The sequence below is a fragment of the Tamandua tetradactyla genome, chromosome 23 (genome assembly GCF_023851605.1).
Source record: "Tamandua tetradactyla isolate mTamTet1 chromosome 23, mTamTet1.pri, whole genome shotgun sequence".
Taxonomy (NCBI): domain Eukaryota; kingdom Metazoa; phylum Chordata; class Mammalia; order Pilosa; family Myrmecophagidae; genus Tamandua; species Tamandua tetradactyla.
The window spans coordinates 56652442-56669904 of record NC_135349.1 but is presented as its reverse complement, the minus strand read 5'-3'; the positions used below and the strand labels follow the sequence as shown (position 1 = coordinate 56669904).

At 66.8% G+C, this 17463-nt stretch overlaps 3 protein-coding genes across 4 annotated transcripts; 1 reads left to right on the top strand and 2 right to left on the bottom strand.

Annotated features, from left to right (window-relative positions):
• The first annotated feature begins 584 nt into the window (after window positions 1–584).
• Window positions 585–1900, top strand: ANTKMT (adenine nucleotide translocase lysine methyltransferase). Its single transcript, XM_077142289.1, has 5 exons — window positions 585–817; window positions 1019–1123; window positions 1214–1354; window positions 1507–1557; window positions 1641–1900. Exons 1-5 carry the CDS (start codon window positions 656–658, stop codon window positions 1860–1862), a joined length of 681 nt encoding a protein of 226 aa, XP_076998404.1. The 5' UTR covers window positions 585–655; the 3' UTR covers window positions 1863–1900.
• A 3-nt stretch (window positions 1901–1903) lies between these two features.
• On the bottom strand, window positions 1904–6152 carry CCDC78 (coiled-coil domain containing 78). The gene is made up of 14 exons (XM_077142287.1): window positions 5391–6152; window positions 5024–5143; window positions 4857–4943; window positions 4557–4643; window positions 4355–4411; window positions 4191–4246; window positions 3994–4072; window positions 3749–3874; window positions 3484–3671; window positions 3269–3375; window positions 3056–3149; window positions 2362–2428; window positions 2186–2286; window positions 1904–2082 (listed from the first exon to the last, which is right to left on the bottom strand). Exons 1-14 carry the CDS (start codon window positions 5448–5450, stop codon window positions 1983–1985), a joined length of 1329 nt encoding a protein of 442 aa, XP_076998402.1. The 5' UTR covers window positions 5451–6152; the 3' UTR covers window positions 1904–1982.
• A 2161-nt stretch (window positions 6153–8313) lies between these two features.
• On the bottom strand, window positions 8314–17463 carry CIAO3 (cytosolic iron-sulfur assembly component 3). 2 transcript variants are annotated; one of them, XM_077142285.1, is made up of 11 exons: window positions 17370–17463; window positions 16173–16268; window positions 14529–14672; window positions 14141–14270; window positions 12936–13070; window positions 12410–12528; window positions 11242–11371; window positions 10696–10768; window positions 9821–9958; window positions 9216–9373; window positions 8314–9108 (listed from the first exon to the last, which is right to left on the bottom strand). In XM_077142285.1, the coding sequence occupies exons 1-11, from the start codon at window positions 17433–17435 to the stop codon at window positions 8870–8872; spliced, it is 1428 nt and encodes a 475-aa protein (XP_076998400.1). In that variant the 5' UTR covers window positions 17436–17463; the 3' UTR covers window positions 8314–8869. The 2 variants fall into 2 exon arrangements, with proteins under 2 accessions (XP_076998400.1, XP_076998401.1); XM_077142286.1 differs by lacking the exon at window positions 9821–9958.

The following is a 17463-nucleotide window of genomic DNA, read 5'->3' as shown; positions in this document are numbered from 1 at the left end:
GAGGAGGTCGCGGGGCTGAGCGGGGGTCGCGGGCCCGCCCGGGGGGCGGGGAGGCTGTCTCCGGGCAGGATGTGGCCCCCGCAGGCTCCTGACGTCCCTGGGTGTTCGGCGTCCGCTAGGGGGTCCCGGCGAGGCTGCGGGCCCCGGGCTCCAGGCTCTCCTGCCGCCCTCGGGAGAGGGAAGGTGGCCCCGGGGCCCCAGGGCCCCAGGCCTGAGCCCCTCCGGCCCAGCTGAGCCTCCGCCGCTCCTGCCCCCCTCCCCGGCCGGCCTCGGTCTCCCGCTCTCGGCGGGCGCGGGGGGACCCTGCGGCCACAGCGCTCGGCCCGCGGGCTCCGCAGCTCGGCAGGCTCCGGCCCGCGACGCGCCCCTCCGCCGCCCTCGCGGGTTTCGCTCCAAGACGGCGGCGCCTCCCCGCTTCCCTGCCCGGCCCCAACGCCCAAGACGAAGCCCCGGGGCGCGAGGGTCGCCCCTCCCCGGACCGCGCACGACCCGGAACTCGCGGGCGGGCCCGGGGCCCCGGCGGAGGGGAACGCGCGACGTACCGGCCGCCAGGCCTCGGCCGGCCACTTCCGGTATCGCGGCCGCAGGTACCGCCCCGCACTTCCGGCGTCTCCAGAACCGCGGGCGGAGGCGGCCGGCGGGGTGGGGGCGGGCCATGGAGATGGACGGCCCGGACGAGGCGTTGATGGAGCTGCGCGAGCGGCATCCAGGCGCGCGGGACCTGCTGCAGGCGGTGGCGGGCTCATGCCTGGCCGCCTACGGCGTGTGGGCGCTGCTGCTGCAGCCGGGCTTCCGTCGCGTGCCGCTGCGGCTGCAGGTGCGGGGCCCGGGCTGGTGGGCGGGGCTGTGCCAGATGGGGGCGGGGCCAGGGCTGGTGGGCGGAGCTGTGCCGGGCCTCGCGCCGTGTCCCCGCGTCCTGGGACGGCCACGGGAGGGATTCGAGTGTGCACCGCCCACGAGGAGCGCGTCGGACCGCGTGCCCCGCCCTCCCAGCCTGCCCCACCCCACTCCCGCTCAGGTACCGTACGTCGGCGCGAGCGCGCGGCAGGTGGAGAATGTGCTGTCGCTGCTGCGAGGCCGTCCCGGTCGGACGGTGGACCTGGGCTCTGGCGACGGCAGGATTGTAAGGAGCCGTCCCCCTTTCCTCGCTGCGCTCTCCCGCCCGCGCCCCCTCCCCGCACCCTGGTCCCGACACGCCCCTCGCCGCCCACAGGTGCTGGCGGCACACAGGTGCGGCCTCCGCCCGGCCGTTGGGTACGAGCTGAACCCGTGGCTGGTGGCACTGGCGCGGCTGCACGCCTGGAGAGCGGGCTGTGCCGGTAGCGTCTGCTACCGTCGGGAAGACCTCTGGAAGGTAACCAGGGGGTCATCCTGTACCCCCGAGGCCCCACTCGTGACCTGCAGGCACATTGTGGGGCTGGGACTGGGAAGTCGTGGTGCCCCATGCCTATCGCCTCCTCTCTGGCTGGGGCCCTTTTCCTGTTGGGCAACTTCCTTTTCCCGCAGGTGAGCCTGAGGGACTGCCGCAACGTGTCCGTGTTCCTGGCCCCCAGTGTGGTACGTGCGAGGTTTGCTCCAGGAGGTCCTGGACCCTGTGTGCTGGCTGCCTCTGACACTCCCACCCTGCTTTTCTCCCACAGCTTTCACTGCTGGAGGCCAAGTTGCAGGCAGAGCTGCCCGAGGGGGCCCGTGTGGTCTCTGGGCGCTTCCCCCTGCCCACCTGGGAGGCCGTGGCCCTGGTAGGGGAGGGCCCCGACCGTGTCTGGGCCTATGATGTCCATCACGGCAAGTGTCCTTTCAAGGCTGCTGCAGGACCCAGCACTACCTCAACCCCTGGGCTCCCCATTTCTCAGGCCATCTGACAGTTGGACACAATAAAGACTTTGGGTTCCACTCTAAAGTCTTGTTGTGCAAAAGGGTCGCGTGTTTAGCCCTGAAGGGTGGCTGCAGGAAGGTCTCCGCTCCACTCCTGGAGGAAGGAGCTAGCGGCTGTGGGTCTTCGGGGGCCTGGGTATGGCCTCCACTGTGCAGGCTCCCCCTGCATCCAGCAGCTTCCGCAGCCTCAGGATCTCCTGCTTGTACCTGTCAGAGGGGCCCTGGTCATCTGCCTGGCGGGGGCAGGGGCATCTTTCCTTCCATGTGGCCAAGGCCCTTGCCATGACCACCCCACCTGCCCAGTCCCCACCTGCAGAGGTGCTGGTCCACATACTCCTGTAGCTCGGACAGCTGCTCCTCAGCCACCGTGGCCCGGACTAGCAGCTGTGCCCGCTCCCGTTCCAGCTTTGCCTGGTGTGGTAGGGGGGTGGGGTCTGAGCCTGGGCATTGGGCAAGGGGATGTCCCAGCCAGCCCCTGGCTACTACCTGGGTGCCGCGGGAGAAGTCCTGGAGCTGCTGGTGGATCTGGGCCCAGGAGGCAGCATCTAGGCCCCTGCATGGAGCAGGGAGGTGGGTGCATGGGCCCCATGTGTTGGGCTGGGTACCGAGCAGTTAACCCTGCTCAGATGGGGCTCTCTGAGCTTAGAGGTGTTGCCTCCTGGGACCGAGTTTGGGGCTAAGTGGCCCACAGTGAAAGGCTGCCTGGCCTTGGAGTCTGCTGCCTGCTCAGGGAGGGCTAAACCACAAGGCCAGCTCAGGCAAAGACCCTGTCCCCCCATCATGTTGAAATGTTTGTTGCTGGCAGGAGTACCTGCCATGCTGCATTTGGCAAGAGCTGGCTGAGGTCACCAGGCAGCCTGTTCTCACCCTGCATGACTGATGCCTCTGTCGGCTCCCCCTGACACTCCACTCGTCCCCCTCCCTGGTCCTCACGTCCCCTCCCCTGGCAGGGCCTGTCTTTGCCCATCAGGCACTTAGCAGGCAGCCACTTGGCTTTCCTGAGGTGATGACATTTGCCTGCCGACAAAGAGCCCCAGAGGGCAGGCTGGTGGCCCTGCTCCCTGCCGTGACCAGAGCCTGAACACAGAGAGAATTGGAGGATGAGCAAATGACCTGGAACTGCCATGCCCTGCCCTTGCCCTCCCTGTGCAGCCCCACTCCCACCCCTGGGGGCACTCACTTTGGCTCTGACATCTTCCTTTGGGAGGCTTCTGTGGCAAGGAGCGGCATCCTGGGCCCCCCACTCTCTCCTCGCTGCAGGAATCCCTGGCCAGCTGAGCAGAAGTGGCCGCTCAGAGACCCTGGGGTTGGGGCTTTGTGGAGTCTGGGGTGGGGGCTGTGGTTGGCTATGGGGCTCGGCCCCAAGGCTGGTAGGGGCAGTAGAGCAGCTCACCTGGGCCTGGAGCTTCCAAAGCTCTGCCTCCAGCCCCGCCTGGTTCTCCCACAGGTGGTTGAGCTCGGCGGCCAGGTGCACCGGCAGCAGCTGCAGGTCTGAGGTGGCTGCATCAGAGGTGGTCGTGGGTGCTGGGCTCCTTGCTGGGGTGGCTCCTGCACACTCGAGCACGTGGGGCCTCCCCAGCCTGGGGCCTGTGGCGGGGTGGGGCCCACCTGTGGGCGGCCAGCAGCTCCTCGTGCCTGCGGCTCAGGTCTGCCAGGCGCTTGCGGTAGGCATGGGCGGCACGGGCCAGCTGCTGCTCGCGGTGGCGGTGTGCGGCCCGGAGCTCCTCCAGCGTGGCCTCCACGAGCGTGCGCAGGGATGTGGCGTCCGCGGCCTGGCTGGCACCATCGGCATAGTCCTGGAGGAGGTGGGGCTGGGCAGCAGGTCCAGGCAGGACTCGGGTTCCCAGACCCCCTGCGGCCCCCTGCGGCTTACAGCCATGTCCCGGGCGCAGTGCTGCAGCCGGACCGTGTACTCCTCGTTCATCCTCTTGAGCTGCAGCTGCAGCCGGCTGTTCTCGGCCTCAGCGTGGCAGAGCTGGCCCTGGCAGGCACAAAGAGCCTGGGGGTGGGGGTGGGGGGGCGTGGGCGTGGTCCTGAGGCTGGGTCCAGCCAGGGCAGCCCTGCTGTGCCTGCGGGCTCCCCCCACCTGGGTCCTGGCACAGGTGGGGCTGGTCTCACCACAGCCTGTGTGGCCAGTTGCTGCCTGGCCGTCTGGGCCTCCTCCCGGGCTCCCTGCAGCTGCCGGCAAAGGGCTGCCCTGCAGATGCAATGTGAGGCTTGGCCGGGCCCGGGGAAGGACCCCTCAGCCTTCAGGACCAGGCACGCTCACCAGCCCCACTCGCTGGCCCTGCTGGCCTGCGTACAGTGGCACTCACACTTGGGTCTCCAGCACTCGCTGCTGCCCCAGCGTCGGCTCCGTGTCTCCTGGCAGCTGCAGGGTGTGCAAGGGGTGGTGGGGCTGGGACCCTAAAGTCCCCTCCCACCACATGCCCTCTCCCACCCTAGGGTGTGAGACTCTGGCCAGCCCCCAGGCACTCACACTCTGCACCAGATTCTGGGGCTCCAAGTCGGAGGTCCTGCAGTCCTTGGGCTGCACCTGTAACGGGAGGAAAGCCAGTAGGGAGGGCTGAGGGAGGGGCCAAGGAGGTGAGCCAGATCCAGGCCCGCTGTGTCCCCACAGCACCCCTGCTGAGGCTCCCAACCAGCCCCACCCAGTGGGCCCTGCAAGAGCCTATGGTGACCTGCAGCCTGGGGGTCTTGCTCACAGGGCCCTGGCCAGGACGCCCCTGCAGCTCCAGCTCCAGCACCCGGCTCTCCAGCCGCAGGACCTGCAGGGCGACCGGGTGAGCAAGTAGGCCAAGCCCCAGAGCACACGCGGGGACACTGCGGCTCCCACGGAGAGACCCCACAAGCACGCACAATTGTATGGGGTGCTCCTACCCTGTAGGCCCCTCAGTGCTCCTCCTCAGGTGTTTGCACACCCTGCCCCGTGCACCCACCCTGCACTTGGGCTGGCACGTGGCGCTCACCCATGTGCCCACCTCACTCTTGAGCATGAAGAGCTCGGCCTCGTGCTGCTCCTGCAGGCGGTGGGTGGCAATCTGCAGGTCGACGAGCTCCTTGGAGACCTGCAGGGAGCTGGTGAGGGGGCGCCTGTGGGACCTCGCAGACGCGCTCCCTCCTGCTAGCACCCAGGCCCTGCACCCACCTGCAGCCGCTGCTCCTCGCTCAGCACTAGATCTGAATGCAGCTGCATTTCCAGGCTGGTGGCCCAGGCAGTGGCGTTCCCTGGCACCCCTGGCAGCCAGTCCTTGGCCTGCTGCAGAAGCTAGGGAGACCCTCCCCCGCTCTGGTTTGTCAAGCCCTGGGCAGTGGGCCCCAGGCCTTGAGCCAGCAGCCACCAGCCAGCCAGCCCCACCCACGCAACCTGGCTAAGCTGGGGGCACCCCTCTCCCCACCAGGATCAGACCTAGGACCTGGGCCGGGTACTCCTCCCTGGTCTGGCCTGGCCTGGGAGGGGAAAGGAGGGTCCCCCAACACCAGGGCTGGAGCAGCAGCGCCCTGACCCGACTCACATTCCCATCGGCCTGTGGGGGGACCCCCGACCTGGGGCCCGTGGCCTCCTGGTGCTGCATGGGTTGGAGGGACTCTGGTTACTCTGCGCCGGGTGCCACTTGCTTCCCGGCCTGCCCAGGCAGCTGTTGCTGTGCCGCGGAGACGGGTGTTTCCAAGGTTGCTTTTGGTTCCAAGGCCCCACCCGAGGGGACGGCAATGGGGGGGGGCGACACCCCTAATCCATTCTTGGCGTGCCTTTCCGGTCTGTGAAATACAGGCCGGCCAACCCTGCGTTTACCGTGGGGGCAGGATGCAAGGAGGGGCGCCTGGGAAAGGGAGGGCAGTGTGTCGCTCCTGCGCCCACGGAGGTGCGCACACGCAGTGGGCGCCTCGGCTGTGCCTCCGGTGCTGGCTGAGTGCAGGTAGGTGAGCAAACTGGACAGATTACAAACCCATCTCCAGCCCGAGGAAAGGGAATCACGGTCCGGGGACAGTGGGCTTAGCCCGGGCTCAGGAGGGCTTCCCGGAGGAGGTGCCCAGCCCCGGGCCGGCGCGCTCACTGCGTCTGCCCCTCCGCCCCTGCTGCGCGGGCTCCGGGTCCGGGGGTGGGGTGGGGGCCGTTGGCGGCAGGACGGCCGAGCGCCGCGCTCTGTCCGGGCCCTGTGACCAGAGGTCCGAGGCCCCGCCTCCGCCTGTCTGCCTGTCCTTCAGCCAGTCCCGGCCGGCGCATCCCCGGGGCTGAGGGGGCGCGGCCGGGGAAGGGGCTGCAGTGCGGGAGGTGCCCTGCGGCGCACGGCCTGGGCCTGCGGCGCGGGGGCGGGGTCTTTCCGAGGTGCGCGGTGGGGGCGGGGCCTGCGGCGCGGGGGCGGGGCCTTCCCGAGGTGAACGGCGGGGGCGGGGTCTTTCCAAGGTGAACGGCGGGGGCGGGGCCTACGGCGTGGGGGCGGGGTCTGAGGTGAGGGGGGCGGTGCTGGCTTCACGAACCCGCCCGACTGCTCGGGCCCCAGCGTGTGGTCCCCTCGAGTCCTCCGTGGAGCGCCCGGTGCAGGCAGTGGGGCTCCCGGCCGTCGCCCGCCGGCCCCGGGGCTGCAGAGGGCGCTCGGAGGCTGCGGGGCTCCTTCGGAGCGGCAGGAGTCACCTCGGATGGCCCGGGCCCGTAGGCATGGTGGGGCACGCGCTCGTACCCTGAGCCCGGGCCTCCAAGGGCCGGTCCGCCGCACGCCTCTCTTTCCGGCCTGTCCTGGGCAACCCGGGCGCTGCGGGCAGCCCGTTACCATGAAGGCCGTGAAGGTCAAGGTCGTCCAGTGCTGAGGACGCTACATGAACTTCGTCTTCCGGGAGTGCACGCGGGAGGCTGTCCCTGTGGTCGTGGCTGCGCCCACGTGGGTGAGGGCCGGTGCGGGCGGCAGGGAGCCGGCGCCCCGAGCATGCCCACTCGGCCCTGTGGCCCCCCCCTTGGCCCGTTCCCTCACGCCTTCCTTGCTCCCGCACACGCGCGGGGCTCAGCCCTTGGCTGCTGCCCTCTCCCCGCCCCTCCCCATTGGGGGAGCCGGAGTCTGCATTTCCACCTCCACCTTTTTAGCTGCTGAAGAGGGGAGTCGCTGACCACCCAGCACCACTGGGGACTCGGGAGGAGTGGGCTGAGCGCCAGGGGCCGCCCCCACCCATCCCAGCTGGGCGCCATGCTGTGGCAATGTGGCGGTAGTGTGGCTGCCCAGGCCCTCCAAGGCCCGCCCCCACTCCACACAGTTCGGGGCCCTCCACATGCGTGGCCTCCTGACAGAGGACTGTGTGTGGGGACACACAAGCTACTTCCTGTAGGAGGGCAAGGGCCGGCCCTGCCTGCCTGTTCCCAAGCCCAGGCGGGAGCTGCCCTCCCACGGAGACGGCGAGCTGACCCGAGGCCTCCCCAGGGACCAGCTCTGCCTGGGTCTGGGCGCTCACCCCCCACCCCCAGCCCACCAGCCCTGCACCAAGGGTGCATGGTGCTCAGCGAGGCAGGAGGGCAAGAGGCTGCCTGGCCCCTGTGGAGGGTGGGCTGGCCCTCCTGAGCCCCCCTCAGGTGTTTCGCACCCATGAGCCCACCCAACTACCTCGAGTACGCAGAAAGTGGTGCCCCATGGCGCCCCCGTGCACGCCGAGCTGAGGAGGGCCAAGGTCCATGTGCCTCGTGCCCCTTCCTCAGCAGGTGGGCCCCAGGAGTGCTCAGGCCAGGGAGTGGGGTGCACAGAGAGGCAGCCAGGAGTGGCCCTGGACCTGCGGTCCCTGCAGGCGAGCGACGAGAACGACGTGCCCCTCTGTCCCTCCCCGAGGGTGGCGTGAGCGTCGGGCACAGGGTCTTCTCATGGGACCAGAGCCAGTGCCAGCGCCAGCACCGCTGCCGCCTCGGCCTGCACTCCCCGGGGCCCCCGCCCCACAGCTGCTGGCGCAGGGCCGGCTGCCGTCCTTGGGGCCTCCTTGGCTGTCATTTGGACACTTAGGGAGGGCATCAGGGGACCATTTACCGAGTCGGGAGGAGTGTCCCTGGCACAGGAAGAGGCCGTGTTGGTGCCCTTGCCAGCACATGCCTGCCCAGAGGGCTGCACCCCCAGGCCTCAAGGCCACGGTCCCTGGCCTGCGATCTGTGTCCCCACTGCACACGGGAAAGGTGGCCGGCCAAGTCCTGGGCAGCCGGCCTGAGCCCCCTGCAGCCTGGGTGCATGTGCTCTCAGCACTGCAGGAGGCCTCCTGGGCGCCCCGGAAGTGAGCCCACAGCTGCCCGGCCCGGCAGCTGCCCACATACTGTCAGGGGCTGCTGTGGAGGGAAGCCAGGGGCCGCCCCTCAGCCCTACCCAGCCCACTGCCCTCCCCAGTTTTGCTCCAGCATCCTGGGCTCGGGTTTGCCAGAGCCTGGGGCAGACAAAGGGCCTTGGCCAGGATACTTGTGAATAAAGCAGAGCCACACTCAGTTGAGTCCCTTTATTAGCACGAAGCTTGATGGGGAAGCTGGCCCGAAGCCATCCGCACAGGCCTAGGGGCGTGGAATCCACCTGATTCCAGTGCCCCAAGGCCTCAGCCTGGTGAAAACAGACGCTGGGCCCACAGGTGCCCTGTCCACGCATGAGTGTCCAGGCTGGGCCCCTCCCTGCCACATGGGTGCCTCACAGTGGTCAGTACCATCCACCACAGCTTCGCCAGCCCTCTATGCCGCTGATGCTGGAGCTGAGCAAGAAGCCCACCCTGGGGCCAGGACGACCCTGCTGGGGGCCAAGGACCCCTCAACCCCTGGGCTGCTGTGGCCAGGTCCCTCCCCCAAGGAGGAGGTTCCGGAAGCTCGAGGAATGAGGTCAGTGTCCAGCCACCACGGTGGGGCCCGGAGAGCTGGGCACTGGCCGGAGGTGCTGTTTACAGCCACAGGTTCTGACTGGTCGCCTTCCGGTTGACACACAGCTCCAACTCGTCCACAATGTCGTCTGGGGTCCTGAGGCTGGGCGTGGGCTGGCGTGGGGACCCTGGCCTCCTACCATTTGATGCTGCGGCTGGAGCCGGGCCTCTCCACGGCGTGGTACTGTGTGTGCAGCAGGCGGCCGGCCCGCGCTGAGCCCTCGCCGTGCAGCCACTGGCGGTACAGCTCCTGGACCCCAGGCACGTCCTCGGGTGCCGTGGTCCTCACGGCCCGGTACAGCTCCTCCACGCGCTGCAGCAGCTCCTTGCTGGGCGTATCTGAGGCCTTCAGCTGACCTCCACCATTCAGGCAGCCTGTACGGGCGGATGGGGACAGCGGGGACAGGGTCAGCCGCAGGCCTGGGTCATGGCACATGGCACCTTCCCAGAGGGACCACCCGCTGCCCCCGCCCTGCGGGTACCTGAGGGGCAGGCCATGACCTCCACGTAGTGGTAGGGGCAGCGTCCCCGCTTGAGCCTCTGCACCAGGTTCTGGATGTTCCGGAAGCCGTAGGCCAGGGCGAAGTGCAGCAGAACCCGACCCTCTCTCTCCAGGGTCACCTCCTGGAAGTCCTTGTTCCTGAGGGCAGCACATGGCGACCTGCTCCACCCCCATGCCGCTGGACATGCCAGCTGTAGCTTAGGGACCACATGCGACTTTCCAGTCCCCCCCCCCCCATTCTTTCCCAGGCGGGGAGGAGAACCGCAGGCCCAGCAGGGACTGTGCGCGGTGACCGAGGGAGGTCGGAAAGTCCACCTCAAAGCCAGGCACCCCCTCCAGCCTCGGTTTCCCTTCCCGCACTCAGCTCAGAGGGTGGCAGTTCAGACAAGAGAGCCCCACACCCATGGGGGATCAGGCGTCACATCCGGAGATGCTCCCACATCCTGCCTGCCGCCCCCAGCCCCTCTGCGTGAGCTGCAGTGGGGCTGCGGCGATGGCTGGAAGACGCCTGCGGTCAGCATGGCTCTCAGGCCACGTCTTGAGCACCGCTGGGGCTGCTGTGCCACCCCGACCCGGCCATCTGACCTGAGGGGTTTGTAGGTGATCTCAGCCACATGGATTCCAAACAGCTCGCGGGCAGCGTGCCGGAACACGTGCTCCAGGTAACCCCCCGAGCCCCCGCCCTGGTGGCTGGTGGGTTCCGCGGCAGACACGCTGCTGGGCCTGAGGGGAGGGGCAGGCTGATGCGGCCGGTGAGGAAGGCTACCCCCCCAGCACAGGGCCTGTCTGCTGGGCCCCTCCAGCCCACTGCGGGCCAATGGGCGGCACCCGGGATGGCCAGGACGGAGGCCCAGGTCTCTCTGCAGGCTCACGGGCCCAGCAGGCCAGGGGGCTCTCTGGGGTCAGCCCCCCTCTTTCAGGTCTGAGAAGAGGCCTCTGTAGAAGGGGTTGGGGGCTCACGACTGCGTGTGGCCAGGGCTTTGCCAGGCCCAGGGTGGCAGTGTGGGTCAGGGCACCGTGTGGGACCCTTGGACCATCCAGACACTTCGGGGCCCCACTCCCGGCTTCAGGACCCTGGAGCTCTCGGTAAATAGTGCAGCCACTGCTCATGGTGGAGAGCGTCTGGTTCTGCCGAACGGAGAGAGCACAGACACCCAGCCAGGTGCCTGCTGGCGTCTGAGACACAGATGCGCTCAGGTGACAGCTCACCTGCACCGTCACTTAACAGGTTCACGGCTGCTACGTGGGTTCAACTGTGTCTGGGTGCTGACAGCGCTGGGCAGATGGAACCAGCCAGAAAGAAGTCGTGGCAGGGAAGGGGGAGAGGGTGGGGGGGCACGTCCACAGGCAGCACCAAAACCCAAAACAGATGTCTCGCTTCCAGGCCCACCAGATGTGCCCGCCCCAGTGCCAGGGGCGTCCTGGCCCCAAGTGCCCCCATCCCAGCAGCGGCAACTCACAGGGCATCCAGTGGCACCGGCTCCAGGTCCGGCAGCGACACCCCTTCTTCCTCCAGCAGCCTGGACACCTCCCCTGCGGGGCAAGCACAGCTGCACTTCAGCCACTGTCCCAGACCTGACAGGTCAAGGGGCACACCTGCTCCCCCAGCGCTGCAGCGCTTGTGGTGAAAGGACAGATGCCCCTCTGTGGACTCGGGGCACCGTCCCACGCCCCGCACTGCGCCCCCACCCCCAGGGTCTCGGTGTGAGGAGGCCCAGGGCCACCACCTCACCGCAGGGAGACGTGTCTTGTCTGCTTGGCCCCCAGGTATAGACTTTTCTGTCCTTTCAGCATCTGGGAGCTCTGTGAGCATGTTCAGCTCAGAAAAAGGGGGTGCTAAGCGCTGACTGACATGAGCCAAAGTGGGTGCTACTGGGTGTCGGCTGCCTCCCGCTTCAGCCCCAATTCAGGGCCAGGTGGGGCGGAGGCCTGGCTGTGACGGGCGCGGGGGCAGAGGGGAGGGGGAGGGGGAGGGGGAGGGGGAGGGGGAGGGGGAGGGGGCCCACCCGTGGTGAGGACACAGTCCACGTCGCGTGTCTGGTGCTCCTGGTTGAAGAAGTCAGGTCTGGATGCTTCCAGCTTCTTGTCATAGCATGGCATGACCGCCACGTGGTAAACCCTGTCGGGGGTCAGGCCCTGGGTGGAGAGAGACGGTTGTGGGGTCACTCCTAGTGTCAGGATGGCGGGGAGGCGGGCACGCCCCACGGGCACAAACCCAGAGCCAGCCAAGGCCGAGGCCATGAGCCAACACCCCTCACGGCGCTGCGCTTTACCCCCCCACGCCACCGCTCTCGGGCCTCAAGGCAGAGAGGTGCCCAGGGGTGCAGGGGTACCCTGACGGTGCTCCCCACAGTCCAGGACAGCGGCTCCCCTCAGCTCTGGCACCTGTGCTGGCGGAGAAGCTGGTCATGGCAGAAATAGGGGCAGACTCGGGGGAAGGAGTCCAGTCACATCCAGGTGAGGGAGAGGGCCCCAGGCCGGTGTGGCTGCCCTCCCCCAGCACACGCCGCCCCTCCCTGCTGCTGCCGGCGTCGGGCTCAGGGCCCAGGGTCCTGAGGGCCTCCCCGCTGCAGCACAGCCTGCAGCACCCCTGTGGGTGGCCAGCACTCTGACACCGCAGTTGGTGAAAGGAAACAGTGCTGGTGGCAGGAAGCTTCCGTGAAGGGAGGAGGGTGACAAAACAGTCCACGGAGTGGCTGAACCTGCGCCCGCCCTGGCACCCGAATGTGACTTCCCTCGGAAGCCGGGTCTTAGGGGACAGTGGCAAGTTAAGATGCCATCTGCAGGGTCATGGGGGCACTGACCCCAAGGACTGGCGTCCTTGCCAGAACAGATGCGTGGAGGCAGCCCAGGGTGACAGATGGGCAACGCGGCCATGCCCAGGGCCGCCGGGGCTGGAAGAGGCAGAGAAAGCTGCCCTCCCTGTGCCCGCAGGGGGAGCTGCCCACCGGCCCCTCTGCTGAGGACTTCCAGCCTCCAGGGAGCACTCCCGAGGCCTTGAGCCTCCGGTGAAGGGCTCCCTTGCGGGGCCACATGGAAACGCACCCTCAGGGCGCACCGCCACTGCAGCCGGTGTCGCTCCTAAGTGCCTCTGGGGCCCGCAGCCACGGGGAGGGCTCTGTGCTCGCTGGTCACCGCCCGAAGCTGGGCGGCCTCCCCTCCCAGCTCCACTACCTGCTGCTGGGCCCAGAAGTCCTTGACCAGGGAGCCCATGACCTGCTGCGGGGAGCGGGCGGAGCTGATGTGGGCCGTGATGCAGCTGCCGTGCATCTTCTCGGCATAGCAGATCCAGCCTGAGGCAGGGGACAGGCGGGGCGCGGTCAGCCGCTGCGAGGGCTGAGGGCGGCTGCCCCCGCCTGCCTGCGAAGTGACATGACATTCTGGGGGTGGACCGGCTTGTTATAGGAACTAGGATCACACGAAAGAACACTCCCATCATCTTGTCGCTGCCACGGGCATTTTTAGCACTCCACGTGAGCGTGGTTTCAGCGCAGGACTGAAGTGAGTGACAGCTGAGCCTCGGCTCCCAGCAGCTCCTCTCCCGGAGGGACCACGTGGTGCCCGGATGCTGACAGGAACCCTCACCCCATCACCTGTCACCCCTCCACCTGTTCTGATCTGTTGATGTCATTTCAAACTTCAACTTCACTTTAACTCTAGTATCGTATAATTCCAAAGAGCCCCACGGCTGTGAGCACACCTGGGCAGGCGGAGGCCAACACGGGCAGGGCCTGTGCAGAGTCAGCCTGTCTTCGGAACCGCTGCACGAACTCCCGCTGGCTTTCGATGAGGCTGAAGTTCCTCGAGAAGGTGGTATCAAACACGTAGTGCACCCCTGGGAAGTGGCATCTAACTTGACCCATGAAGGGCAACCAGGACACAAGGCACCCCAACCCAGAGTCCACATCACTAGTGCCTCGGGCTCTGTGCCAGCCCTGAGAGGAGGTGCCAGAGGGGCTACCAGGAGGGGGGCTGCCAAGTGGGGGGGGGCTGCCAGGCGGGGGGGGCTGCCGGGTGGAGGGGGGCTGGTAGGTGGAGGGGGCTGGCGGGTGGAGGGGGCTGGCGGGTGGAAGGGCTGGCGGGTGGAGGGGGCTGGCGGGTGGAAGGGCTGGCGGGTGGAGGGGGCTGGCGGGTGGAGGGGCTGGCGGGTGGAGGGGCTGGCGGGTGAAGGGGGCTGGCGGGTGGAGGGGGCTGGCGGGTGGAGGGGGCTGGCGGGTAGAAGGGCTGGCGGGTAGAAGGGCTGGCGGGTGGAGGGGGCTGGCGGGTGGAAGGGCTGGCGGGTGGAGGGGGCTGGCGGGTAGAAGGGCTGGCGGGTGGAGGGGGCTGGCGGGTGGAAGGGCTGGCGGGTGGAGGGGGCTGGCGGGTGGAGGGGGCTGGCGGGTGGAGGGGCTGGCGGGTGGAGAGGGCTGGCGGGTGGAGGGGGCTGCCAAGTAGAGGGGCTGCCAAGTGGAGGGTGGCTGCCGGCAGAGGGGTGCTGGCCTGCCCTGAGAGCAGCCCAGGATGCCTAGGTTATGGGGCCCCTGCAGGTACTGAGCCCAGTGCTGCTGGGCCTACCAGGGACTCCCCTCCTTTATGTGGGCTCCTGGTCTACCTGGCAGCTGGCCACACCCTGCACAGTGCCCGAGACACCGGCAAATGCAATCATGTCAACTCAGTGCCCAGCTGGTCGTGTGCCCTGACGACAGCTGAAGAAGCACAGGGAGAGGGCGGGTCCAGCCCTGTCTCTCCTGCAGGGCTCTGCTTGTGAAACAGAGACTCCCAGCTGAGGTGAAAGCCAGGCTGAAGAGCTCTGGAGTCTACACTCAGAGCTGAGCACCCGTCAGTGGCGCAGGGGCCGGAGGAGCCCCCACCACGCCAGGCCTGGCCGCCCCAGCACAAGTTGCACACAGCCGGGCTCCAGCCTACCTATTTTCTTAAAGAATGCAGTTAATTTCTCTGCCGTGTCTGTTGGATTCAGCTGAAATCTCGCCGCCAAGGACGCTCTGGACTGCGGTGAGACAGAAACCACCACCAGTTTGTGCTGGGCAGGGGCTGCCTGGAAGGCAAGGGGATACATCCACTCGCACCCCGGGAGAAGACGCACCGTAGAGGGTACGCGTGGCGCCCTCGAGGCTCGTCATCGTTATTGTGCTGAAACCCCCACAGAGCGCCGACAGACAGCCCGCTGCGAGTCCCCCATAAGGCCCCGTGTGCCGGACACCCAGAAATGCGGGGCCTGCGTCCCTGACAAAGCAGCCATGGCGAGCAGGGCAGGGTCACGTGAAAGCAGAGTCTCAGACCATTTGCCACTTACCTTATTAGTCTCTAGAACTTTCCGTAGCTCTTCGTGGCTCTGCTGTGTGATCAGGATGCTCTCGGCCGAGGTGACGCAGCCGCTACATGCCAGGCAGTCATTCAGAGAGATCTTTGCCTTCTCCAGCTTCTGGGTCCCTCCGTCCTGCCAAGGGGCGAGAACCCAGTCCAGGAAACTCCTTTGCTCAGGGACACGAGTCCACAGGAAATCTTTATTCTCTTGCCTATAATGCTACTGACAGTGTGGGTGCTGGCTGGCTCTACGTACCGTGGAATTTTTGAAAATTAAATGTTTGTAACAGAACCATGTACGCATGTTCTAGATTTCCAGTTATTAAATCATAATGCGGCACAGGCTCAGCGAGCATGTCACATCACGTGGAATAAGGCTCGCTGCCCACTGAGGCCCCACTGGCAGGAAGGGCCACCTTGCCCATGGGATCCTGTACGGGCCACTGTGCCCAGGTAGCACACCCCTGGGGCTGAGGGACAAGGCTCCAAAAGGGAGGAAGACGGGGCAAGGGGTGAAAGAGAGACGGTGGGCGGGAGCCTCGGCAGAGGGGCAGCGGTGTGCAAGGGAACCCTGGGCACTGGCAGACTTGGCGAGTGGGACTCTGCCAGCTTATGGAGGGGCAATGGTGCCAAGGGAACAAAAGACACGAAACGATCCCAGCCAGGGCCCTGTGCAGGTCCAGGAATGGTTGGAGCCGGGACCCGGCAGGCTGCAGGGCTGTGTGCAAACCCACGGAGGCCCCCAGCCAGGTCCTCAGCCTGGTCAGCCCCTTGCGGCAAAGCCGCAACCTCAAGTCGCACTTGCTGAGGGCCCCAAGGCCCACGCGGGGCAGCTGCGCTGAGTGGGCCTCTCCACGCTCCCTCCATGTCTGGGTCCCCAACCCAGGAACAAGCTGTGTGGATAGCAGGGCCCAGCAGCTCCTCCCCTGGCCCTTCCACTTTGTTCACGGGGACCCCTCATGAGCTGTCTCTTACATCAATGGGACTTGGTCCCCCAGACTGGCCCAGGGTGGGGCAGGCGCCCCTGTGCGGCAGGTCACCCTCCTGCACCAAGGAAACAGCCGTCTCTCTCCCTATAGGTGTGGGCGTTTGCTGCCGTTCTTTACTGGAGACCCCTCCATCTCCACAGCCCCCCACCCCCCCGGGGAGGGCCCCTCGACCAGGGCCCTGGTCCTCGGCTGGGCCGAATACCGCAGCACACCCAGCTCCTGCGGTCCCAGGGTTGCCACAGGTATCCCCCAAAATCCAAACAGTCAGGGTTTGAGTTTGTCATTCCTTGATTATAGAGAGAGTAGGTGTTCTGTGAGAACCACAGTCTGAACTGGAAATTTTTATGCAACTAGAACTCAGAGAGATGGAGGAAGCCAGGAGCCACCCCCTGGCCAGGAGTTCCCGCCGCAGCACCTTGCTCAGCCTGGGTGTCCCCTGTGCTCTGTGCTCCGCCTCCACCCCCAGCTTCTGTCCCACATCCTCGCAGCCCCGTTGTCCCCACCGCTTAGTAAATCTGACAGTGAGAAAGGACCAGCAAGCTGGGGAAATACCCACAGTCACTGCCCCTGTGACTGGGTGAGGTAGAGAAAATCACATTTCCGGTCACTTGGGCTGGAAACAGGGTGAAGCCCATGTTTCTTACTTGATTAATTTGGAAGTAACTGCCATCATCATCGATGTGAATCTTGGCCACACCGCTTCCTGCCCGCTTGTCCACCTTCACAGGCTTGATGCATTCCTAATCAGAAGAGACCCAAACCAGGGGTCTATGAGCTGAGGGGCCCAGGGAAGAGGGCGGAGCCTTCCCCAGGTCACCACACGGCCGGCTGTCCCACCACCCCACAGATGAGGGCCCTGCCCTGCCACACAGTTGTGAGTGTCAGCCACCTGCCCGAGTCTCATGCTGGGCACGCTTTTCTAGCATCCTGCTGTTCCCAAAAGTCACCCATGGGTCACTGGCTGTCAGGAAGGCCAGTGCTAACTGCACCTACAAAGCAACTCCATCCAGAAACAAACCACCGGCCCTGACCTTTGCCCTTTCCAAGCACAAACAGGAGATGGGGTCACCTGGCTGCTGGGAGGAAGTCAAGGGTTCAACAGGGACTTCTGGCCTGAAAACCTTTGGAGGGCCTTGACGCAAAGTTTACTCTTCTGTCCCTCCCTCTGAGTTCTGGCTCCCTCATTTTTATGTGAGAACTGTGCCAGCCACTACCTCCCCCAAGGTGACCAGCTCCAGAGAGCCCAGGCAGGCGGCCTGTCCGGGTCACCCCTGCCCACCAGCTGCACCCTCCCCCAAGCCCCTCCCAGCTGCTGGTGTCACAGGCAGACACACTCAGATAAGGTCGCACCAGCTCCCGTCCTCCTGGGGCCCCTGGTCCTCTTTGGGTCACACCGTGACCTTTGCTGCACGACCACGGTGCTCCCGCCCGTCCCCCAACAGGAGGGTGGCCGCAGTGCCTGTGTACCTGTGAGCACACTGACTAAGGGATTCAGGGTCCCCACCCCACCCCGGCCCGCGCCCCCCAGCTGGGTGCTACTCCCTGCGGCGGCACTTCCCGGCCGGCCCGAAGCCAGCGTGGTGACAGGCCCTGTCCTGTCCTCACCACCCACCACAGGCCAGACCCCAAACCGGCCGTCCTGGACGCCCTGGACACAGTCACGGTGGTGGGAAAATGTCCTTTTGGCCTTGAGTTCCCTGTCGTAAGAAGAGGGCCAGGGCGCCGAGGCCCGAGCGAGGGTCCCTGCAGGCCCCGAGGGCAGGGTCGCTGGGTTTCCCAGGGGCATACGGTGGGGCGGAGGGTTCGGGACTCTCACCCTCGCCCGGCCCGCCCCGGCCCACCTGAGACGGCGCGATGAAGTCGTCCAGGTCCGTCAGCTGCAGCGCCCCACTAAAGAGAGACGCCATGGCGGCCACACTGCCGCCAGGTGCCTCG

What these genes read in the sequence shown, in the direction of transcription:
- ANTKMT (XM_077142289.1), top strand. Translation starts at nt 656, where the DNA reads ATGGAGATGGACGGCCCGGACGAGGCGTTGATGGAGCTGCGCGAGCGG. An exon ending in GCGTGCCGCTGCGGCTGCAG is followed by an intron (nt 818 to 1,018) that starts GTGCGGGGCCCG and finishes ACTCCCGCTCAG; the next exon opens with GTACCGTACGTCGGCGCGAG. An exon ending in GCTCTGGCGACGGCAGGATT is followed by an intron (nt 1,124 to 1,213) that starts GTAAGGAGCCGT and finishes CGCCGCCCACAG; the next exon opens with GTGCTGGCGGCACACAGGTG.
- CCDC78 (XM_077142287.1), bottom strand. Translation starts at nt 5,450, where the DNA reads ATGCAGCACCAGGAGGCCACGGGCCCCAGGTCGGGGGTCCCCCCACAG. An exon ending in GCGAGGAGCAGCGGCTGCAG is followed by an intron (nt 4,944 to 5,023) that starts GTGGGTGCAGGG and finishes AGCTCCCTGCAG; the next exon opens with GTCTCCAAGGAGCTCGTCGA. An exon ending in AACTGGCCACACAGGCTGTG is followed by an intron (nt 3,875 to 3,993) that starts GTGAGACCAGCC and finishes CCCCACCCCCAG; the next exon opens with GCTCTTTGTGCCTGCCAGGG.
- CIAO3 (XM_077142285.1), bottom strand. Translation starts at nt 17,435, where the DNA reads ATGGCGTCTCTCTTTAGTGGGGCGCTGCAGCTGACGGACCTGGACGAC. An exon ending in ACTTCATCGCGCCGTCTCAG is followed by an intron (nt 16,269 to 17,369) that starts GTGGGCCGGGGC and finishes TCTTCTGATTAG; the next exon opens with GAATGCATCAAGCCTGTGAA. An exon ending in TGCATTCTTTAAGAAAATAG is followed by an intron (nt 13,071 to 14,140) that starts GTAGGCTGGAGC and finishes GCCACTTCCCAG; the next exon opens with GGGTGCACTACGTGTTTGAT.